This window comes from Chiloscyllium plagiosum, chromosome 3, assembly GCF_004010195.1.
Source record: "Chiloscyllium plagiosum isolate BGI_BamShark_2017 chromosome 3, ASM401019v2, whole genome shotgun sequence".
NCBI lineage: Eukaryota > Metazoa > Chordata > Chondrichthyes > Orectolobiformes > Hemiscylliidae > Chiloscyllium > Chiloscyllium plagiosum.
This window is the reverse complement of record NC_057712.1, coordinates 121,151,489-121,176,986: the sequence shown is the minus strand read 5'-3', so window position 1 is coordinate 121,176,986 and position 25,498 is coordinate 121,151,489. Positions and strand designations below refer to the sequence as shown.

Below are 25,498 nucleotides of genomic sequence, written 5' to 3'. Positions count from 1 at the left end.
CCTCACTATCCACAACTTCACCAATCTTCGTATCATCTGCAAATTTACTGACCCACCCTTCGACTCCCTCTTCCAAGTCATTAATGAAAATTACAAACAGCTGAGGACCCAGAACTGATCTCTGCGGAACTCCACTTGTAACTGGGCTCCAGGCTGAATATTTACCATCTACCACCCCTCTCTGACTTTGACCGGTTAGCCAGTTTTCTATCCAACTGGCCAAATTTCCCACTATCCCATGCCTCCTGACTTTCCGCATGAGCCTACCATGGGGAACCTTATCAAATGCCTCACTAAAATCCATGTACACTACATCCACTGCTCTACCCTCATCCATATGCTTGGTCACCTCCTCAAAGAATTCAATAAGACTTGTAAGGCAAGACCTACCCCTCACAAGGATGTTGCCAAGGTTGGAGGATTTGAGCTATAGGGAGCGGTTGAGTAGGCAGGGGCTGATTTGCCTGGAGCAACGAATGCTGAGGGGTGACCTTGTCAAAGTTTACAAAATCATGAAGGGCATGGATAGGACAAATAGACAACACTTTTTCCCTGGGGTGGTGGAGTCTAGAACTAGAGGGCATAGGTTTTGGGTGAGTTGGAAAAGACAGAAAAGAGACCGAAGGGCAACTTTTTCACACACAGGACGGTGCGAGAATGAGCTGCCAGTGGAAGTGGTGGAGGCTGGTATAATTGCAACATTTAAGAGGCATTTGGATGGATATATGAATAGGAAAGGATTGGAGGGATATGGGCTAGGTGCTGGCAGGTGGGACTAGATTGGCTTGGGATATATAGTCGCTATGGACAAGTTGGACCAAAGGGTCTGTTTCTGTGCTGTACATCTCTATGACTTGAGTCACTTTCATTTGCTTTCAGGAGGCAAGGTATACAGATGGTCATACAGTTGAATTGTTCTCATTGACCCATTTCACTGTAGATAAAAGGGAGTGGTCTGCCTCTTGATGATGCCATTGACCTTGCAGAGCTTCTGTAAGACCTTGTTGTCAATATGATGCCCCGGTCAGTATAAATCCAATATGGAACACCAAAATGGACAAACCATTCACTGACTAACTCTCTGGCTATAGTTTTGAGGTATTTTAGAAAAAGAGTGGGAATGGCCTGCCTAAGCCTGGTAAAGTCAATGGGTCCAGGACAATAAAATCTATTGCAAGGACCTCTGGACATCTCTTGTTAACTCAGGATCACATGCTGGGATGAAGTTACTTCCCTGCTTTGGCCAAAGTACACCTCTTAATTTTGACAGTGGTCATCAATATCAGAAAGCAAACTCAAGCCTATAAAACTGCACTCTAATCAGGGCAGTGGTCTTTTCCATCGTTTGGTATATTGCTTTATCTCAAACTGCTACTGACACTGGAGATTGTCAGGAAGGATGAATTGTCTCGTTTCTTTCTCATTAATGACACCAAATCCGAGGCCATACTGCAAGTCTCCTAAGGCAACATTTCAACTGTGATTCCCTGTGACATCAGGACTAAGATTCAACAGAATGTTACTGATGTACTTATGAATGAGATCAAAATGAGGTCATCATCCTCCCTCATCCTCTTGCAGTTTCTGTGCCTGTTTGAACTCCTATGTTGGTTAATGTTGGGCCTTCCAAAGATAATGAAGACGATTGATAACCATTTCAATCAGCTAGAGCTCTGACATTTTTTTGAGATGGATGGTAAAATTGAAACCACACCCATCTCTTCCTTTCTGCACCTAGTTTTGTTAAATTTCACACTCACTTCAGGGGAATTGCTTATTGTTCGACATAGGACTGAGCCTCTTCCTGAAGGAACTTCAACACCCTTATCACCTCCTACCCAAGGCCTAGATCTCCATGGGAGGCCCAACTAATTTAACATCTGATGAGAAGGGAAGGCTGTTGCACTGGATGGGGTCACTTTGCTTGACAGCCGTGGTGGTCGTGGTTGTTGAGGGCAGCCTCTTTCTGAAGTGTCCAATCCTGACCCAATTCCAACACCTTTTTAGAGCATGCCTTTATGTTATTGTGGAGATGAGACAACAAGGATTAGATCACCACATGCTTTGCAGAAATCTGTTTTGTCTGCTTCATCAGCTTGAGGTCGACCTCCCTGTCTGTGACAACAGTCATCTCCCTGATTGACAGACTTTTTCTTGTGTTTCGGAATGCAATGATTCCCTATTGTTTATTTCATGTGATCCATGCTCTAAAGAAATGGAGGTGTGTCACCAGTAAGCTGCCTTAACTCTACCTGGATGCTCCCACCCCTCATATATAAAATCCTAATGGGGCTGAAGAGATTAGATGCAGGAGGATGTTTTCCTTAGTTGGGAAGAAGCAGGAGCATAGCCTCAGGATGCAGATGGGGTGAGGAAAAACTTCTTCCCTCAAAGTGTACTGCATTTGTGGAAGGCCAAGACACTGAATATATTCAACAAAGAGATATATTTCTAGATTTTAAAGCGTCAAAGGATATGAGGAGAAAGCAAGAATGTGGTATTGAGATAGAGGATCCACTTTGTACCTGCTTGACCATTCAGGAAAAACAATGGGCTGAGTGGCCTGCTCCTGCTTCTAGTTACTATGTTTTTATGTTTCCACTAAGCAGTCCTTCAGTACCCTGACCCTGGTCGATCTGAAAGTGAGGTTCAGGAGGACAGTATAGTTGAGCAACTTCTCCAGATCTCAATATGCAGGATCAAGGTCCTCCTCTTCAGTTTGCTTTCCTCATAAATCCACTGCTCTGGCTGTTGCCTTTCAAAACTCTTTTCAGTACCTCACAGGCATGCTATGGACTTCTTTAAACAACTGCATCTCTTACCAGTATTTCTCAATGGGTTTTCCTGCAGAGATGTTTCATCCTGAATGCTGCTCACTAGCATTGAGGTCCCTGTATGTCATGGCCAGCTGTCGATCCAAGTCTTACTTGGGAGTTTCGGGTCTTTTCTCCAAATCTTTCCAGGTACCTGCAAATTAGCAAGTAGAATATCAAATCCGGATCCTCTTCCTTCCTCTCCTAGTATTAAGAGTTCTGTACTTCAGTTTGGCCTCAAAATCCCTATACCTCTGTCAATGCCAGAGCCTGCAACATTCCTGGAGCAGCTTCAGCCTCCCTCTTGGATATTGCCGGTTTCAATTCTTCCCCAGTCCACTCCATTGCCATCAGGTACCTTACAACCTTGACTGCTATGACTAGTTCCTGTGCTGTGGAAGCCTGTCAACTGCACCAGAAGTGCATCATGAGATATGAACAGATGGACAGCCCAGAGATCATGAAGCAGGGTATCTTTATTTTACTGGTATCAGGTCATTACAAACATGAGGGAAATAAAGGTTAAATTAGGAAGTATTTGCATGGAATGAAGCTAGTAGTTTGTCAGGTTAAGGAATCCTTTTGTCATCCCCTTACTGTGAGGTCTCCTTCCCTCAAAGACACACCCCTTTTGTTTTTAGAGTTGTCACATCTTAGCATATTAATATCCATACAAATTGGAGTACTCATCCCTTGACTCTTCAAATTCTATCTACCAATTACAAAGTCTAAGTCAGGAGAGGGCTGGAATACCCTCCACTTATCTGGATGTGTGCAGTTCCAGCAACACTCAACAAGCTTGATATTGTACATGGCAAATCAAGCTGCTTGATTGGCACTCTATCCACTATATTCAAAATGCTTTGGTGCAGAGGGATCTGGGTGTGCTAATGCATGATTCATAGAAAGCTAATATGCAGGTATAGCAGGTAATAAGGAGGGAAAATTGAATTTTATCATTTCTTGCTAAAGGTAGGGAAGTGTTACAATTGTGCATTTCATTGGTGAGACTGTATCTGGAATACGTCATGCAGATTCGGACCCCTCGCATGAGGAAGGATGTAATTGTGTTAGAAGCAGTTCAGAGAAGGTTCAATAAATTAATTCCAGAGAAACGATGTCTTGGGAGGAGAGATTTAATAATTTAGGCATGTACTCTATGGAATTTAGAAGAGTGAGAGGAGATCGAACTGAGGTATGTAAGATGCTGAGGGGGATTGACAGATTAGATATACAGCAGATATTTCGCATTGTGGGGCATTCTGGAATGAGAGGTCTTAATTTTAGGATAAGGGCTGACAGATTTGAAACAGACGAAGACAAATTGCTTCTGTCAAAGTGTTGTGGATCTGTGGAATTCACTATCCCGAAGTATAGTGGATGCGAGGGTATTGTCCATCTCTTTCTTTTTTAAAATTTATTCAGATTTTTAATTGGGTAAAGTTTAAAGGATTATGGGGAGCAGATAGGAGAGTGAAACTGAGGTTGGGAACAGCTATGATCCTGTAGAATGGTGAAGCAGGCTTGAGACACTCAATTGTCTACACCACCTTCTAGTTCTTGTATTCTTTATGTTCACCATTCAGTCTCTTTCCCCCAGTAGTGCACAGTTATACTGGAAGGACTGCATTAAGTCACCAAGACTGTTTTGCCATCACAATCTAAACCAATGACGTCTACCATGTGTGAAAACAAGGACATTAGATGTATTGGAATACCACCACCTGCAAGTTCCCTTCCAAAAGACAGACAATCCTGATTTTTTTTTTCCTTCATTCACTGTTGCGGAGTCAAAATCCTGGGACTCTTCCTAACAGCACTGTGGGTGTATATACACCACATGAATTCTAGAAGACAACTCACCACCACCTCAAAGAAAATTAGAGATGGGCAATAACTGCTGGCCGAACCAATGACACCCTTGACAGATTTTTTTTTAAACTAAACAGACATTCGGTTTGATGTTTGTAATAATTCATTTCCAACAGTTCTCATTATTTATACAGTAATCCCATTAGTACTGTACATAGCGCGGTCTCTATTTTAAAATGTTTTTCACACCCATCTCGAGATTAGAAAGCAAAATACTTACAATATATTTGTTCTGCTGTTTTTCCATTGTTAAAACTGTGCACAAATTTCACAAAGCGGTAATTTTATTAAATTAACATATAAATTAGAGACCTACTTACTACACTTGTAAAACCCTAATGAAAATAATGTTTAGATTATGTTTTGGATTTATTGTTTTTCACGTTCTGGTGACAGACATTTTGGGTTCTAACATTCCTTACATGTAAGGCTACTTCATACCGGTCATTAAAAAGAATTTACCCCGAACTTGTATTAACAACATTGTGCTAAAATCACGTCTGTTGATTTCTCAGTTTTCACAAGGCACCCCTAATTTTACACCATGACTGATGATGTCATTTTAAGCTTTTAAATTGTGGTCTCCGCTCTTCAGCTTGAAAACCTCTCTTCTACAGGTTCAATGAGAATGAATTATTTTATTTTTCTACAAAATTTAAAAGAAGGAAATTTTGGTCAATTCCATGAATTTAAATCTGTACAAAATCAACTTCCTGAGCCCTGATGTGTGCAAAATATTACAGAATTCCAATATGATCTTAATGAACAGATGCACTATTGAAAAACAATTAACATGGTTTAACTCTATGTATTGGGATGTGGAGAGAATTTTGAATGTTACAAAATACTTGCCAGCCTTGCTATTCATGATTGTGAGCTACAAAATTTATTTCTGAGAATCAGTTGTTCAGATGGGAAGGGTGAGAGTAGCCCACATGAACACATTGTCTTTCTCTAATATAACATTTCATCCCTGGGTTCATCTTGTGATCCTGTTGAGGACCAGTCCCTCTCATTTGTCAGAGTGCTGGACGTCCGCCAGATATCATTTAGAAAATAACATCAGGAAAACAAGAGCTCGAGAGTTGTGTGGAATGTCCTCTGTGTTCATCTGTTGTTTTTTACACATAGTTTTTGTTCTTTTTCAATAGTTTTACACCACGTTTACCTAAAGCAGGAGAAACCATACATGGACACAAATTTTTTATTGGATTTGGAGGAAAAGGGGCCAATCAGTGTATCCAGGCAGCACGGCTTGGAGCCAAAGCGGCAATGGTTAGCAAGGTAAGACTAAAAATAAATTCTATGCTAATATCTTGATGCTTTTTGTGCGAATTTGGTTGTCCCATGCCAACTCCTCAAATTTCCAACAGTAAACTAAACAATACATTGACATTGCAGCACAGAAGAAGTTGGTGTTAATTTTCCATAGCTCTTAGAGCAGGTTCATAAGACGTCAGACGTTCAGACTACCTCTGAATGTTTCTGTCTCAAGTGGCCATCCACTTTTCTTTGGAAATCATTCATTCTTCTATCTTCTGCTATACCGGTGAAAAGAGATTTCCAGGTCATTATCATTCACCATGTCATGGAAATTTTTTTCTCACACCATTCCTGTATCTCTTGCTCAAAATCATTTACCACTAAGCCCTTGCACCATTAGGCAATGTGATTGACTTTTCTTTTGTCTACCTTCTGTAGAACTATCATAAACTTGTCCATCTCCTTTCAAATCTACCCTCAACCACCTATCTTCCAAGCAGAATAATCCCAGATTCTGCAGCATAGCCTAGTAACTAAACGCCCTCCATTCCTGAAAGCATTCTGGTAAATTACAACATCTTAAGAACTATTAGATCCTTTCTAAAGTGTGGCTTCTAATACTCTATTGAAGCTTAATCAGAAGGAGCAGGAATAAATTAAAATGTTCCTTACTTGGTCATCATACTGATCATGCTCTGGAGTTGGCTAAAGATGTTGAATATTGCGTCTAGTTTATTTTTCTTTTTCCACTTTTGCTAATTAGCATCCATTTATCATATATAATTGTTTTGAGTGTCATTTCTTTGTGCTTACCAGTGTTAACATCAAACACCAATACTGTATCCTGTGCCTTTTAATTGCTGCAGATTCTTTTGAATGGGGTCTATTTCATATTTTCGTTAGCAGAATTTGTGGTCCCTGCATACAGGCGTAGACCATAGCATGTGAGAAGCCACCTCCTCCATTCAGTACAATTATGGTTGATCCTGTGCTTCAACTCCACTTTCCTTCTCACTCCCCATGTCCCTTGATTACCTGCGAGACCAAATCAATTTTAAATATATTGCCTAATAAAAGATTTTCAGCCCTCCGAGGTAGAGAATTCTAAAGGTCCCCTTTTGAGTGAAGAAGTTTTCCATTTCGGAGCAAAACAATCATGCTGTTATATTGACATTGTGCCTCCCTTTTCTGGATACCGCAACCCGTGTTAACATGTCTGTCTATATCCTATAAAAAACCCTTTGGAATTTTGTACATTTCATTGAGTTCACTTCTCATTCTAAAAAATTCCAGAGAGTTTAGGCCCAACATACTCAACCTCACATCACAGGACAAATCTCTTATCTCAAGAATCAATCTTGTGAGCCTTCACTGTACTAACTCCAATTCCATTATATTCTTCCTTGAATGTGGACAGCAAATCTGCAAAGTATTTCAAATGTGGCCTCGTCAAAGCCCTTCAAACCTTAGCAAGGCTGCATATTCCTGTACTTCAGTCCTTTTGCAATGAATGTCAAAAATGCCTTTTGCCTTCCTATTTGCTTACTGTTACTACATGCAAACTTACAAAAATTAAGTGACAAAGATTACATTTCCTTAGCGCCCAATGATATTAGAACAATGTCTGGAGGAATGCTACACTTTTTATAAAACATAATTGAATGAGGGAATATCAAATGTTGTGAAGGCTTTCACCAGTCTGTAAAGTTAACTTTCATTAACTTATGGGAACCGGGGAAGACCACCAGTAAGCTTTATTTTCAGTTGGGATTAAACAAGGGATGTTTGCCTTTCCAGCCTTAACGCATTTATAGTCAATACTGATGTCATCCAACTCTGTACCATTAAAAGCATTTCTCAAATGAGAAAATGTGGGTTGCTGTGGCTGACACTGCTGTGCTGTAGAATGTAGGTGATATTCCTTCTCATCTATATCCTCAATTTCCTCCTAAAGAATACTGCTTGTCTGACAGATCCTCTTCATCCATCAGATGTTCTTGTTGCCTGCTTCATTTGTCCAGAGAACACCATGCAAGAATTACATGGTGCACTCTATGCTGTACTACAAAATATCCCCCTACCTCCGCACTCATGGGAACCGTCTCTTGAGAAAACGTCACATGTTTCTCGGTAGCTCCAGTAGAATACAATGTTGCATTCTGCTTATATCAGGTTGCATAACATTTTCCCTACATAGTCTATTGCATGCTGCATGTGGAATATGCAAGTAGATGATGCCGTTCTGTTGCTGTGCCTCAGAGCCTCCTTATATGGCAGCTCACTGCACCTGGCTCATCTGGAGGCATTCCATCAAAGATGAAAGACTTTGTGACGCCTGTACTTTCGCCTGGGAGGTTACTGCTAGATAAATGTTTTCTTTATCAATTTCCGTGACGATTCATAGTATAATAAACAAAGAGACCAAAACAGACTCTTTCCCTTGGTCCATTGTTGACTGTTCAATGAGCCGAGGTGGGCAATATCAGAAATGAAGCAGCTCCTCAGGAATGTGATCTGTCAGTGTCACAACACCCATAAATGAGTGCTAGTCATTCCAATTCATATGTTAGGACATGGAAAGCAATGGGATGGACCAAATTCAGATGTATTTTACAAGGCATTTGTCATACATAAAGGAGGATATTTTAAGTGTGGTAAGAACAATGACATCTTCAATCCCTACTGCCATCCCCTATGCAACATAAGAATGTCAACATTCTTTTTTTTTTCTTAATCATAGAATCCCTTCAGTGTGGAAGTAAGACATTCAACCCATCGAGTCCACACCAACCCTCCAAAAGGCTTCCCACCCATGCTGACCTCCCCCTCCCAAATCTATGACCCTCCATTTCCCATGGCTAACACACCTAACCTGCACATCCCTGGACACTATGGGCAATTTGTCATGGCCAATCCACCTAACCTGCATATTTTTTGACTGGGAGGAAACCGGAGCACCTGGCGGAAATCCACACAGACATAGAGAATGTGCAACCTCCACCCATGCAGTCACCCAACGGTGGAATTGAACCTGGGTCCCTTGTGCTGGTCCCTGTGAGGCAGCAGTGTTTACCACTGAGCCACCGTACTGCCCCCTGATCAGATTCATATCAGATAATGTTGAGAACATTTTATAGTCAAAGGTATAAGGAAATAGCCAAGGGGCTTTTGTGCAGCCCATGTGGCCTTTAAATGTGCTTAGGTGAAATTTTATTGCTCATCTGATATTACTGCTTTTTAAAGCAATTACTAGGATTCACTTGTAATGATCAATAACATGGTCAAGATTGCTTATGGCCAGTACTTTTATTCTACATAATGGGTTATACAGTTTTTAACCCTGTGTAAGTGCATCATCAATAAGTAGTTGTATTAAAGGGACTTCTGTTACTTCCAATTAAAGCATGCGTACTCAAAAAAGGAAAAGATGCTTACTCTGCCCACCGTGGCTGTGAAGATCTGAAATAATAACAAAGTGCTGCAGAGACTAAGCAGGTCTGGCAACACCTTCTGAAGAATCATATTGGATTTGAAACGTTAACTGTTTTGGTCTCCCCACAGATGCTGCCAGATCTGCTGAATTTCTCCAGCATTTTGATTTTATTTCCGATCTTCTGCATCTGCAGTACTTTTGGTTTCATTGAAGTTTTTGTTTCCCCACTTTACTCCTGCAACTAACTTATGCTAGACATAGGTATTTTTGCATGTATTCACATTGAAGCCAGACTTGTGCTGGCTACTGATGACCCTACCCTCCCATGCTCTGTTACTCTCCCACCTAAGTACTTCTCCATATTCAACAACACTCAGAGGAAGCATGGAGGGCGGCAAGGACGTGAAATGTACTCTCAGTAAGGGATTTCAGTGTCCACCACCAAGAGTGGCTCGGCAGCAATAGCAACACTGATTGAGCTGGTCTGGTCCTAAAGATGTAGTTGCTAGCCTGGGGCTGTGACTGGTGGTGAGGGAGAAACATGCTTGACCTCATCCTTGCCAATCTGCCGGCTAAGACGCATCTGTTCCTGACTGTATTGTAAGAGAAACCCACCACACGCTCCTTGTTGAGATGCAGTCCCACCTTCGCATTGAGAATACCCTCCATCGTGTTGTATGGCACAGTCACTGTGTTAAGTGGGACGGACTTAGGACAGATCTATCAATTCAAGTCTGGGCCGTCAACAGCAGCAGAAATTGTATTAATCTGTAATCTCATGGCCCAGCATATCCCCCATTCAACCATTACCATCAAACCAGAGGATCAACCCTGGTTCAGTGGAAAGCGCAGGAAAGCATGCCAGGAGCTGCAGAAAGCATACCTGAAAATGAGAGGTCAACCTGGTGGAGTCACCAAACAGGACTACTTGCAAGTCAAACAGCATAAGCAACAAGTGATAGACAGAGCTCAGTGATCCCATAACTAATGGAGCAGATATAAGCTCTGCCGTCCTGTCATATCCAGTCATGAATGATGATGGGCAATTGCACAACTTACTGGAGGAGGAGGCTCCACAAATATCCCCATCCTCCATTGTTAGAAGAGCCCAACACATCAATGCAGAAAAAAAAGTTGAAGCATTCACACAATCTTCAGCCAGAAGTGCCAAGTGGATGATCCATCTCTGCCTCCTCTAGTAGTCTTCAGTGTTACAGATACCAGACTTTAGCCAATTCCACTCACTCCATGTGATATCAAGAAATGGTTTGGAGACACTGGGCACTGCAAAGACTATGGGCGCTGACAACAATCCAGCAATATTACTGAAGACTTGTGCTACAGAGCTTGCCACTCCTCGGCCAAGCTCTTCCCGTACAGTTATAACACTGGCATTTACCCAACAGTGTGGAAAATTGTTCAGGTATGCACTGTGTAAAAAGCAGGACCAATCCAACCTGGCCAATTACGATTCCCATCAGTGTATTTTTGATCATCAGTAAAATGATAGAAAGTACCATCATTAGTGCGATCATGCAGCATCTGCTCTGCAATAACTTGCTTAGTGACGCCCAGGAGAAAGTGAGGACTGCAGATGCTGGAGACCAGAGTTGAAAAATGTGGTGCTGGGAAAAGGGCTGATTCTTGAAGAAGGGTTTATGCCCGAAACATCGATTCTCCTGCTCCTCGGATGCTGCCTGGCCTTAGTGACGCCCAGTTTGAGTTCTGCCAGGGCCACTCTCAGCTCCTGTCCTCATTACAGCTTTGATTCAAACATGGACTAAAGAGCTGAATTCCAGAAGTGAGAGTGTCAGCTCTTGACATAAAGGTTGAATTTGACAGAGCATGGCATCAAGCAGCCCTAGCAAAACTGGAATCAATGGAAATTGGGGACATACTCCCCGCTAGCACATAAGAAGATGGTCATGGTTGTTGGACTTCAGTCATCTCAGCTCCAGGACATCTCTGCAGGAGTTCCTCAGGGTAGTGTCCTCGACCTAAGCATCTTCAGCTGCTTTTATCAATGACATTCCCTCCATCATAAGATCAGAAATGGGGATATTTGCTGATGAATGCACAATGTTCTGCACCATTCATGACAATTCTCATATACCGAAGCAGTCCATGTTCAAATGCAACATAATCTGGACAATATCCAGACTTGGTCTGAAGAGTGGCAAGTAACATTTGCAGCGCAGAAATGCCAAGCTGACCATCACCACTAAGACATCATCTAACCACTGCCCCTTGACATTCAGTAGTATTCCCATCACAGAAGCCCCCATTGTCAACGTCTGGGGGTTACCATTGACCAGAAAGTCAGCTGTGCCCACTGCATAAACACTGTGGCCAAAAGGGCAGGTCAGAGTCTGGGAATACTGCAGGAGGTTACTCACCTGTTGACTCTCCAAAGCCTGTCCTCCGTCTACAAGGCTCAAGTCAGGGGTATGATGCAATAATCTCCACTTGCCTGGATCAGTGCAACCCCAGCAGCACTCTAGAAACTTAACACCACAATGCTCAGTAGCAGCAGTATGTACTTTCTACAAGATACACTGCAGAAATTCATGAAAGATCCTCCAACAGCCCCTTCCAAACCCATGACCAGTTCCATGTAGAAGGACAAGGGCAACAAAAATGTGGGATAACCACCACCGATTGCAAGTTCCCCACCAAGCCATTCACCATCGTGACTTGGCAATATATTGCCATTCCTTCATTGTCATTGGGTCAAAATCCTGGAATTCCCTCCCTAGTGGCATTGTGGGCCGACTTTTAGCAGCGGTTCAAGAAGGCAACTTACCAGCACCTTAAGGGTAACTCGGGCCAGGCGATAAAAGCTGGTCAGCCAATAACACCTGCAATCTATAAATGAATTTTAAAAAAACAATTGGAGGCGAAAGTAACAACAGCAGGAGCTTTATTATAAACATTGTTCACTCTTTAGGAAGCAAGCTAGACTGAGCTGTTTCCATCCAAAGTGGTTGATGATGTCGTCGTCATCATAAAGCATGATTGCATTTGAAGTGATAGACCTTTGTCAGTGTTGTGTATTTTGGACTATTTCCTTAGACTTTTAAACTTAGCTATTTGGTTATAATTTATCCACTGCTCACAAAGTTGATTTTTCTAATATTGGGACAGCAAATGCAGACTGGGTGGCCTCTTTACAGAACGTTATTCAATCTTCTAGTGTATCCACAAGTTTGTAGTTGTCTTTTTCTTTAATTCCCTTTGCCCTCATTCTGATCTTTTCTGGTTTTGGCCACATGCGCTGTTACCAGTCCAAGCATAATCTTGAGGCACAGCACCTCCTCCCACATTCCAAAGGTGTGCAGGTTAGTGGATTAGCCATGGGAAATGCAGAGTTACAGGGATATGGTAGGAGGTTGAGTCTGGTGGGATGCTCTTCAGAGAGTCAGTTTGGATTCAATGGAATGAATGGCCTACTTCCACACAGTAGGGATTCTATGATTCTATATTGTGGTTGGTCCACTGTCATATGTATGCCAAATGAAGCAAGGATAGCAGATTTCCTTCCTGAAAGGGCATTATTAAGCCAAATTGATTTTTTACAATAATTGATATGGTTATTTATTGAATTCAAATTTCATAATCTGTCATTGTGGCATTCAAACCCATGCCCATAGTCTCCCATTGCAGTTCTGGATTATTAGTCTGGTGACATTATCACTACTGTATAGAACCAAATTGATTCCACTTAGTTGATTCTTCTTTGAAAGCCTCACATACGATACTTCATATTAAATGAATACACCCAACAGTTCTTATGCGCTAGTGCAGTTAATTTTTTGAAAGATTTATCATGATATTTCAGAGGTGTGGATGAAAACTGAATGCATTTGTCACAGCTCCTCTGAATGAAGGAAGAATAGGGGAGCTAGGCTGTTACTAGCAAAAGCTTTTGCATCTTTGATTTGAAAGATGTTTTCACTTGCAGCAGGCTCTTACAATAGAATGTGAGGTATTTAAAATCTCTTACGACAAATAAGGCTAAACATGGTTTCTTTATTAAGATGGACTGAAGTGTTTAGTTTCAAGATGCTATCACCTAAACATTTTTTACCTCACAAAACAGGTTGGGAAAGATTCATTTGGAGATAATTACATCGAAAACTTCAAAAATAATGGCGTGTCTACAGGTATTACTTCAAAATATTGTCTTATCTATTTGAGAGATTGTGACGCAGCAACAGAATTATTGCTGATTCCCTGCTGAGCATTTCTCAGGTTCCTGCTTTTTTCAATGAGTAGTTACGGATTGCATTGCCTGGAAGCATGGTAGAGGCAGGTTTGATTGAAACATTCAGTAGAGCTTTAGACTATTATTTGAACAAAAAATAATGTGCAAGTGTGTGTGAGCAATGCAGAAGATTGGGCACTAGGTAATACAATTTTAAGCACAAGCTCAATGGGCCAAATGGCCTCCTTCAGTGCCATAAGATTTCTATGATTTCTGTCTGAACCTGCTCTGCTGATTATAAGTAATTTTTAAGCAGTTGTGCTTAAACGCTATTGATTGGATACAGCTTTGACACAAATCAAGTCTCTGTGTATTCCAAGATTATTGGGAAAATTATTACGTCCACGTCGATTTTTTTTTTGTTACAGAATATGTGGGTCAAACAGATGAAGCATCGACAGGAGTTGCCCCTATTACGGTGAACGACGAAGGTACTACACAGAATTTACAATTTTATGCTTTCTTCCCAGCTTACTTAGTAAGAATCTTTAAGCAGGAATGAACTAGATAAAATTAGTCAAGTGCAGTTTTTCTTTATTTTTATACAAAAGTATGCAGTAAATATTGATTACTGGGCATGCCAAAGTGTTAAGGGCTTGGATGGAGAGAAATTTGTTATGTATTTTTCGGAAAAAATTCTCTGAATATATATATATAGATTGCCTGACTAGAAAAGGGGCAAATCCTGACCTTCTCATGGGGGAATAGGGCAGGGCAAGTGATGGAAGTGTTAGTAGGGATGGACTTTTGGACTAGTGACCATAATTCCATTAATTTTAAAATAGCTGTGGAAGAGGATATGTCTGGTTCACAAGTTAAATTCTAAATTGGGGAAAGGCCAATTTAGATAGTCTTAGTCTTAGACAGGAACTTTGAAAGTTAATAGAGGGAGGCTGCTTGCAGGCAAAGGGACGTATGGTAGCCTGGAGGCTTTCTAAAATAAGTTAGAGGGTTCAGGGCCAACATGGTCCTATTTTGAGTAAAGAGTAAGGCTGATGGGAATAGGGAGCCCTGGAAGACGAGAGGTACTGAGGCCTTGAAAAGAAAGGAAGCATATCACCTGTCTAACTGGGATTATAGAGGGTGTTGGGGTACACTTGAGAGTAATCAGGAGGGCTAAAAGGGTACACACGATGGCTTTTTCAGATAAGGTAAAGGAGAATCTGAGGAGATTCCACAAGTACATGAAGGGCAAAAGAGTAAAATGGAAAGAATTGCATTTTTTATTAAGATCAACAAAGTCATCTATCTGCAGAGCCATAAGAGATGGATGTGATCCTAAATAAATATTTCGAGTCAGTATTTGCCATCAAGAAAAGTATGGATGCTGGGGAACTTGGGAAAATAAATAGTAATGTCTTGAAGAATGTCCACATTACAGAAGAGGAGATGCTGAAAGTCTTAAAATGTATTTAGGTAGATAAATCCCTGAGACTTGATTAATTGTATCCTAGGATTTTATGGGAAGCTAGGGAGGAAATTGCAGGGTCCCAAGCAGAGATACTTGTGTCACCAACAGCCACAAATGAAGTGCCTGAAGATTGGAAGGTGGCTAATGTTATGCCATTATTTAAGAAAGGTTGCATGGAAATGCCTGGGAACTATAGACTGGTGAGTCTAACTCCATGGTGGGTAAGTTGTTAGGGAAAATTCTGAGAGACAAGATTTGCATGCATTTGGAAAGGCAAGGACTCCTTTGGAACAGTCAGCATGGCTTTGTGCATAGGAAATTGTGGCTCATGAACTTGAGTTTTTTGAAGGGGTGACCAAGAAAATAGATGAGGGCAGTGTGCTCGACATTGTCTACATGGACTTTAGCATGGCCTTTGCCAAGGTATCATATGATTAGGTTGTTGAGTAAGGTTTAATCACATTAGGATACCAAGAGGGCTAGCCAATTGGATAAAAAGTTGGTTTGATGGTAGAAGACAGAGGATAGTGTGTGTTTGTTTGTTTGTTTGTTTGTTTGTTTTTCCAGTCTGGAGGCCCTGTGACTAGTAGGTGCTACAGAGATCAGTGCTGCAGCCACTGTTAGTCATTTATATAAATGATTTTGATAAGAATTTAAAATTTCATAGAATCCCTACAGTGTGGAAACAGGCCGTTTGCCCCTCCAAGTCCACACTGACCCTCAGTGTCCCACCCAAACCCATTCCTCTACCTTTACCCCTAACCTACATACTCCAGAATACTATGGGCAATTTAGCATGGCCCATTCACCTACCCTGCAAATCTTTGGATTGTGGGAGGAAACTGGAGCACCTGGAGGGCACCCATGCAGACACTGGGAGAATGTGCATATTCCACACAGACAATCGCCCGAGGCTGGAATCGAACCCGGGTACCTGGGGCTGTGAGGCTGAGATATGGCTAATAAGTTTGCACATGACACCAATATTGTTGGTATAGTGGACAGTGAAGAAGGTTATCTGGGAATGTAATGAGATCTTGATCAACTGGGCCAATGGACTGAGGAATGGCAGATGGAGTTTAATTTAGATCAGTTTAGATAAATACGTTGGTGAGGCAGTGGCCTAGTGATATCGCTGAACTGTTAATTGAGAGCCAGGTAATGTTCTGGGGAAATGGGTTTGAATACCTCCAAGGCAGGTGGTGAAGTTTGAATTCAATAATTATCCAGAATTAAGAATTTAATGATGACCGTGAATCCATTGTCGATTGTTGGAAAACCCTATCTGATTCACCAATGCCCTTTAGGGAAGGAAACTGCCATCCTTACTTGGTCTGGGCTACATATGACTCCTGACCCACCGCAATGTGGTTGACTCTTAACTGCCCCTGGGCAATTAGAGATGGACACCAAATGCTACCTAGCCAGTGATGTCCTCATCCTGTGAATGAATAAACAAGCAAAAAATACAAGATGCTGCATTTTGATAAGACGAACTAGGGCAGGATTTAGTCAATGATAGGACCCTGGGGAATATTATAGAACAAAGAGATCTAGGGGCACAGGTTCATAGTTCCTTGAAAATGGAATCACAGATAGACAGGGTGGTGAAGAAGACTTTCAGTACGCTTGCTTTTGTCAGTCAGAGCCTTGGGATGTTTTGTTAAGCTGTACAAGACATCGGTGAGGCCATATTTGGAGTACTGCATGCAATTTTGGACACAATACTATAGAAAGGATATTATTAACCTAGAAAGAGTGCAGGAAAGCTTTACTACGATGCTACCTGGACTTGAAAGGTTGAGTTATAAGGAGAAGTTGGATAGGCTGGGACTTTCTTTCCTCACTGGAGTTTAGGAGACTGAAGGGTGATCTTAGAGGTTTTTAAAATCATGAGAGGCTTAGATAAGTTAGATAGTTGACAGCTTTTCCCCATGGTAGGGGAGTCTAAAACTAGAGGGCATAGGTTTAAGGTGAGGGCAAAGATATAAAAGTGTCCAGAGAGCTGTTTTTTCATGCACAGGATGGTGAATCTTTGGAATGGCCTGCCAGAGGTAGTGGTGGAATTAAGTACAGTTTCATTATTTCAGAAACATTTAGACAGGTACATTGATGGGATTGCTCCAGAGGAATATAGACTAACGCAGGCAAATGGGACTAGTTTAAATTATGAAAACTGGGCAGCGTGGGCAAGGTGGACCGAAGGGCCTGTTTCACTCTTGTAGATCTCGATAACTTTACTGTATATTTGCAGTGACACAGCAGCATGACTCCTGTCAAATAATTTTAACTTGAATACTTTGTTGCCTTTTAATACAAATGGGAGATGATTATTGGCTGTTATCTTGCCCTACAGAAATTTATTCGAAATCCAGCAGAATGTGAAGTAAGATTTCAAGGGACCTTATTTTTGTTATCTATCTGTGGATATAATGTTATGGAACGCTTGCAGAGCACAACATTTAGTCACTCTGCGACTCTTTAGTCATACTGTTGTGAACAAATGATCAACAAGAGCCAGCTGGATCTCTCTGATTGCTATTCTTTGAACCAATACAATCTCAACCAGCAAACAATCGGGGCGAAAAATGCTTCCAGTATAATTTCTGATTGGCTTGGTCTCAAAAGTGATGGATTGCATTTTACCAAACAAAATTTTATTTGACCACAATCATAATCATCATCATTCCTATCTATGTTGGGTTACAATTTGGACTTGTGGGAGAATCATGAGACAGAGACGGAGGTTGCGATGAGAAGTTCAGGTTGTTGCAAGGTTAGGTTTGAGATATGGTCTTGGAGTTGAGTAGTGGGGAACAGGACAGCGATTGGGCCTTGGAATAGTTTGGTTCTGAGGAATTTTGGGACTGAGTGTTGGGATGTTTGGGGGATTTGGCAAAGGAAATCTGATCAGGTAGTTTGGGAAAGAGGGAGAATAGGGCTTCAGTGTGGGCAAAATTAATGGAATAGATTAGGCTCTTTAATTTATAAAGTCATGGAGATATACAGCATCGAAACAGACCTTTTTGGTCCGTCTCGTCCATGCTGACCAGATATCCTCAAATAATATCGTCCCATTTGCCAGCATTTGATCCATTTCCCTTCAACCCCTTCCTATTCATATACCCATCCAGAAGCCTTCTAAATGTTGTAATAGTACTAGCCTCCACCACTTCCTATGGCAGCTCATTCCATACATACACATCCTCTGTGTGAAAAAGTTGCTCCTTAGGTCCCTTTTAAATCTTTCCCCACTCATCTTAAATCTTTCCTGCATAGCCAGGAACAATAGCAACAATGCGGAGTGAGTTTGATGGGCCAAATGGCCTTACTTCCACTCCTTTGTCTTATGGCCAATTGAAATAGTACAAAGAGAGGAGGAGTTAGCAAAATGGTGACTAAATCCTGAGAACTTCATTATGGGTCAGTAATGTAAAGTATTTTCATTAGTAGGTGAAGGGAAATCGGGATACAGAGACTGAACAGGTTCTGAGAATGGGGCAGTCGTGTTATATAGTTTATTCTTGGGAGCTGGGAGGGGTTTTGTTGTCCCTATATCGTAAATCCTCGGATATGTCCTTAGTGATTCGTAGCAATCGTTTTAAGGTATTGAATTAAGCTCCTAAAATAAATAAGCAGATCTCATTAGATATGACTTTTTGAGAACTGAAAAGAAATGTATATTGTAGTCAGGAAGAGGCAGTGCGTGGGATATAAGGGGAAGGTAGATAAAAGCAGTAAGAAAATGCAAACAAAGATGGAAGAAAATTGAAAGAATTAGTGACCAGACGGAGACGTAGTTATCTGAGAAGTTAACTAGTTTTATTTGTGACTCATCCCACTGAAGCCCTCATTTATTTTGTTTGGGTGGTGAATATTTGTGGCTTCAAAGAGAACTGGACTACAAACCCTGATAGTACAAGGAAGCTGGATTCACACAACGATAAAGCAACAAGATGACCCAAAGAAATGAACGAGGCAATTCATTTGGCTCACACTGGATTCACAATCTCTTGTATGAGAACTCTCTATCATTGGTATTTATTTATGCACAAGTGTGTTTTAAAGGTAATCATAATTCTGTAATTTCTAAGTTAAGGTCTATTGACAGTCAGTTTGTACTATAGAGACTTCACTGTGTAAACTCAACAGCATCCTAATTTTTCAGGCAATGTTTTGTGTCGTGAAATTTGAATCTATTTGTTTAAAAAATGGTGTGTGATTGTTATACCTTCTGTATTGTAAAATTTACTGCTGTGAGCAAAAAGCAACGCATTTCAAATACTGTATAAAGAAAAATTTAGTAACATTTATCAGACCAGTGTGTATGGAATGAATAGACCTGGATGTTTTGACCCTGGATTGTACCTGAGTGTGGATAAATGTTTTGAGGAAGGATCCCAAACTCAAAGCAGCTTGCCATTCCTCTTGACCTGTATTACTTCCTACTATTACAGGACAGAATGCAATCGTTATAATAGCTGGTGCGAACCTGTTATTGAATTTGGAAGATTTGGAGAAAGCTTCCAGAGTAATCAGTTGTGCAAAGGTGGTTGTCTGTCAGTTAGAAATTCGACCTGCCATCACTTTAGAAGCCTTGAAAATAGCTCACAAAGCTGGAGGTAGGTGCAGTTTTTTGATAGATTGTTCAACGGTGTATTAATTTATTCTGATTTGAAAAGATAGTATATCAATAAGTCAAAAATCTTCAGCAGTTTCTATAATTGGTGAGTATTGTGCATTGCAATGTTATTTCCAAAAAAGAAGTCAAAAGTTTTTCCTACATATTTCATTAGTTAACTGAATTTTTTGCATCTGTATTCCATTAGATTAACTCAGGTGCTGACAAGTGGGACTAGACTGGGTTGGGATATCTGTCAGCATGGACAAGTTGGACCGAATGGTCTGTTTCCGTGCAGTATATCTCTATGACTGTATGACCTTCTCAGATTAATATATTACAAAGAATGGTGATCAATAAGTGATTTAGGCCTTTCACCAACTTTCAGAACTTGCATTCTGCTCATTACTGAAAAGCAACACTGTTACCATATTTGATCATTTACTTATGATTCTTCATTTCTGGAAGCAAACTGAATTTTGCAATTGCACAATCCCATGGTAGATGTGGGTGGTTAAAATCACTCCATCAGCATTTCTCATCTAATTTTTCAGCCTCTGCCCTCTCGTCTCTTCAGAAACATTTATAAAATATGTCTCTATTAGAAGAATGCAAAAAGAACATCAAGGTTTATGTTTCATTCCCTTGTGTCTTAATTTTGTTGAATGTTCTTGTTTATCTCCATTCTTCAAATTTTTTGTTCTCTCAACATGTCTTTCTTGATTAAATTAGCAGAGGTTATACTCTGCAATATGATCAATGCTGCATAACCTGTTGGAATAGTTTAATCAACTCTAGAAACTATGGATAATGATATTTAGGCATGTCGAAAAGCAGCAGTACTGCTAGTTAGGCAAAATGTTTGGGTGTACATTAATGGGTGTGAATACATTGGAGAGAGTGCAGAAGTGGTTTACAGGAATGGTTCCAGGGATGAGGAACTTCAGTTATGAAGTTGGTCTGTTGGAGAGAAGAAGTCGAAGAGGATAGCTGATGAAGATTTTCAAAGTCATGAGCAGGCTGGATAGACTAGTTCGGGTGAAACTGTTCCCACTCGTAAAAGGAACAAGAACAAGACAGCTGAGATGTAAAGCGTTTTGAAAGAAGCAAGAATCAAATTAGGAAAATCTTTTTCACTTAGCCAGTAGTTGAGGGATGGAATGCAGTGCCTAGAAAGGTGGTGGAGGCGGGTTCAATTGAGGCATTCAAGAGGACATTCAAATAAATCATTTAATAAAAATAATGAGTAAGTGTATGGGGAGAAAACAGGAGATTGCGACTCGGTCATGATGCTTATTTACTCCTCCTTCTGCATAGTACCAGTTCTATAATTCTGTAAATGCACAAAGATTAGTAAAACTCTGGGCATTACTGAATCCATTAAAGCACTAAGGTGTGAGACTTCCCTCCTCTTTCTCAAAAAACCTTTACATATTTGTTTGAGTTTTGCAATTGCACATAAACTTCCATCTACAGTTTAAAACTTTAAGTGTGTATGGCCATACTGATACATCTTTGGTCTATGCATATTGGCAACTTGGAGGAAGGTTAGAAGATTCACATGCTATTAAATGTAATTTTGTGCCTTTTAATGGATTTTCAAAAATTCCTTCGCACTCGACAATCAAAAAGGAAGATCTTCAGATTAAGATTTGAGGGATATTTTATTTGTGAATTACGTATGGTGCCAATCAAAAGGTCTACTATGTTCTGGAAGATGTTGAGCTTCTGAAGTGTTTTGTGGAGGTGCACCCATCCAAACACATGGGAAGTATTCCATCACACTCCTGACTGGCACCTTTGTAGATGGTGGACATGCTTTGGGAGTCAGGAGGTGAGTTATTTGCTGCAAAATTTCTAGTCTATGACCCAAACTGAGGGAGGGGTCTACAAGACTCACCACTGTGAGGCCCTGTTAAAGGGAAATAATATTACATGCAGACCCATGCGTTGTACAGAACATCGTTAATCTGTGCTGATCCTAATACATTAGCCTCCTATTTGATCTGCGCCTCCCTTCTTCAAATATTGGTGACCAACTCATTCATACCAACACTTTTGACCCACGGCAGGTAAAGGTCAGTAGGATCCATTGCCCTGAATATACGTTGTTACTCTTGCGCCCGGATGCTGCAACAGGTTCTCATTACAGACTTTAATCTGTAGTATACCTTGTGTGGTGGAGGTGATGAAGGGCTTATGCCCAAAACATTGATTCTCCTGCTCCTCAGATGCTGCCTGATTGGTTGTGCTTTTCCAGCACCACACTCTTCGACTCTGATCTCCAGCAACTTCAGTTGTTAGTTTCTCCTACATCTTGTATGGACATGAGGTTATGCTTCGTGATGGAGCAGTTACACCTGGAGCCAAATGAAAGGTCAAAACCCTGACATGTACCAAATAATGCACAGTTGCCCTCTCACCAAAGCGGCCTTTAGTTTTATTTTCCTCTAACTCCCACTTCAGTTTAATGCAGTCCTTGGTTCTGGAACCTGCCCAGCAGTGGAGCCCTACAGGTCTGTAGGACATTTGGTTTTTGTGACTTCTGGGACATTTATATCTAAATGGCCCAGGAATGCTGAGGATCTTCTTGCCAGAGGTAAGTGGACCCTCCTTAGCTTTAATTTCCAAGGATTGGAGGACAACAGTGGGTAGAGGTATTGAGCCCAGGAGAAAGTGAGGTCTGCAGATTCTGGAGATCAGACTCGAGTGTTTTGCTGGAAAAGCACAGCAGGTTACGCAGCATCCAAGGAGCAGGAGAATCTGTTTCGGGGCAGAGCCCTGAGCCTGCCCATCTTTGGAGTGGACTGAGTGGAGACTTCTGAAAGGCCTTATGTGTGGCTCCTCCTCTGGCTGGGTGCCTCCTAGCAACACCCTGCCTCCTTGAGGAAGGATGTCCTGAGTGCTCACTAGGTTTTCTGTCCCCAATCACCATGACTTTGGTCCTGAGGATCAATGGAGTGTGGTATGTGTACTTCTCCAACAGACCTTGAGGGTGCTGGATCTCAGTCTCCTTGGCAACTGCTGACCTGTTCATGGAGGCAGGCAAATGGTCATATGACTAGCTGTAACCTCTGTGCAATGAGTCCATTGCTTCCCACATATTTGCCTGCTGCCTCCTGTTCCTGTACTTTTGGACAAAGTGCCTGATTACTGGCACACTAGATCTTTTACTGTCTGAGGCTGAGCAGGTATCTGGTCTTTGGCAGTGCTCCAAATGCCAGAGGTCTCAGCTATTTCTTCCTCAGCTGGCTGTTGCAGTGACATACTTACATGGTTGTGCACCCACGCTTTCTGCTGCTCGCATTCCTTCCCCGTTATCAATATGTGAGCTTGTGAGGGTGCAAGATGTAGCCTTCCCTCAGTAACCTCCCCCTCAAATCAAGGAACTGGTTTCTAAAGAAAGCTGGCCATTTTACTGCAGAGGTGATGGATATGCTGGTGGTATTTGCAAGATGAAAGAGAGAAGAGGTGTCATTGCTGATGGTTAGAAATGGTATGCAGTAAATGAGACACAGGGCTCATCTGAGAGTTGAAGTGACATCTGCAGAGGTGATGGATATGCTGGTGGTATTTGCAAGATGAAAGAGAAGAGGTGTCATTGCTGATGGTTAGAAATGGTATGCAATAAATGAGACACCGGGCTCATCTGAGAGTTGAAGTGACATTACGCTCCCCAACTGTTGTGAGGAGAGAATTCTGGCCTTTGCAGAAAAAGACTGGGATGCTTCTGACGGGATACTGAATATAGAGGGCGTCTATATTCACGACTCCTCATTGCACTACAACTCTCAGATGTCCAGCAGTACATGCTCTTTTGGCCTCGTTGTGGGTTTTTTCTCTAATGAAAGAGAGGGAGGAATTGAATTAGACTGAAGTGAGATATGCAGCTATTGGTGCTAGTTCAGGTGGGGGAAAGCTGGTGAGGTTTTCCAAAGGAGTGGATAAGAAGGCTACAGGACATACAAGGCTACACGTGCTGAGGAGCGAAGGAAGGTGTTGCAGGCAGTTGTGAGCGTGGCAGAACATGAGACTTAGGGGCTGGGGTGCTGTAGCAAAGATAGCGAGAGTGTGAGGTAGCTGAGAAGAGTGTAGCACTTACCCTGGAAGATGAGAGAAGCAGGGAAGTTCAACACTGCTGGCTGTTCGTCTAGATCATCATGATGATGCTGACCTGTGGCTACCTCCCTGACTCTGCTGACAGGGCTTGTGGCATGATCTCCTCTGCTGATCCTTCGGGCAGAGGACTCCTCTCCTTTGCACTATCATCACAATCAGAACCCCAGAGGTCCCAGTCAGAGAATCACAGTTCTATCTTGTCCTTCTCGAACGTCATCTTCAGCAAATCGAGCAGGGTAGCTTTGAATTGCTAGTGCTGTTCTGAGCGCCCAGTGATCTTGTAAAGATGCTGCAGGCTCATGACCTGCCAGCCTTACTGCGGACATCCGTTGAATGGTAAGTTTCTCTAGGAACAGCATGTGGTCGGATCGAGATAGATATTGGAGGTGCCATAGATATTTCAGCAGACTTTTCAGTGGGATTTTTTTAAAGAAAACTGCAACTTGCACAAAACTAGAAAACAAGCATCATTCAAGGGGATCTTTTGATCTTATACACCACAATGCACATTTGAAATCATCAGTAATATTACTTTATAATCATATTATTGCCCCATGTCTTCTCCCCGCCCCCGCTTACATTTTGGAAATTCTGTTTTGCATATGAGTGGTTGTGTTCCCTACAGTCTTATTATTTTGCCCTGAGGCCCTTCTCAAGGAGCATATTTGAATATGAAAAGTGCAATTAAGGCACAAGACAGAACTGCAGTTGAGGCTGGTTCAAATTGCATGTTTGAGGGTCCATGGTTGTTTTCGTGCACTGATGCTTGTCTGTAGAATAGCATGGGAAAAAGTGAGGTCTGCAAATGCTGGAGATCAGAGCTGAAAATGTGTTGCTGGAAAAGCGCAGCAGGTCAGGCAGCATCCAGGGAACAGGAGAATCGACGTTTCGGGCATAAGCCGAAGAAGGGCTTATGCCCAAAACATCGATTCTCCTGTTCCCTGGATGCTGCCTGACCTGCGCTTTTCCAGCAACACATTTTCAGCTGTAGAATAGCATGACCGAGAGCATCTTTCTCAACAAAAGTGTTGCCTTGCAAATAACCAGCTCATACTAACGTGTCTATTACCAAAAGATCTTTGTAAGTTACAGATTGCATGTAGCTAGTTCGTTCTTGGCAATGTCCCAATTACCATCTGCATGTGAACTCTGAAAGGATTTTGGAAGGTTTGGCTGGAGAACTAGGTTTTACAATTTAAGTTCACTAAAACTTTGAATGAAGGTCCAGGTTTTATTTAAAACAAACAGAGAGGTTGCTGGAGAGCTAAGAAGTTCGAAAGAAGAGTCATATCAGACTCAAAATGTTAACACTGTTTCTCTCTCCACAGATGCCACCAGACCTGAATTTCTCCACCATTCTATGTTTGTTTCAGATTGCCAGCATTTACAATATATTTTTGCTTTTAATGAGGTTTTACTTGTTTAATTTTTTTTTAAGTGTATTCATTCATGGGCTATGGGTATTGCTGGATAGGCCAGCATTTATTGCCCATCCGTAATGGCCCAGAGGGCAGTTCAGAGTGGGTCTGGAGACACATGTAGGCCAGACCAGGTAAGGACAGCAATTATCTTCCTAAAGAACATTAGTGAACCAGATGGGTTTTTATAACAATTGAGAATAGTTCCGTAATCATCATTAGAGTCTCGATTCCAGATTTTTATTGAATTCAAATTCCACCAAGTACCAGAATGCTATCATCTC

At 41.5% G+C, this 25,498-nt stretch overlaps 1 protein-coding gene across 6 annotated transcripts in view; it reads left to right on the top strand.

Annotated features, from left to right (window-relative positions):
• rbks (ribokinase) overlaps positions 1-25,498 on the top strand; it is a 158,722-nt gene that overhangs the window by 53,716 nt on the left and 79,508 nt on the right. For all 6 annotated transcript variants that reach the window (XM_043687233.1, XM_043687228.1, XM_043687229.1 and 3 more), the window contains 4 exons: positions 5,837-5,969; positions 13,481-13,544; positions 14,014-14,076; positions 19,514-19,678. In XM_043687233.1, the coding sequence (XP_043543168.1) occupies positions 5,837-5,969; positions 13,481-13,544; positions 14,014-14,076; positions 19,514-19,678 (425 nt within the window). The remainder of the gene's footprint in view (positions 1-5,836; positions 5,970-13,480; positions 13,545-14,013; positions 14,077-19,513; positions 19,679-25,498) is intronic.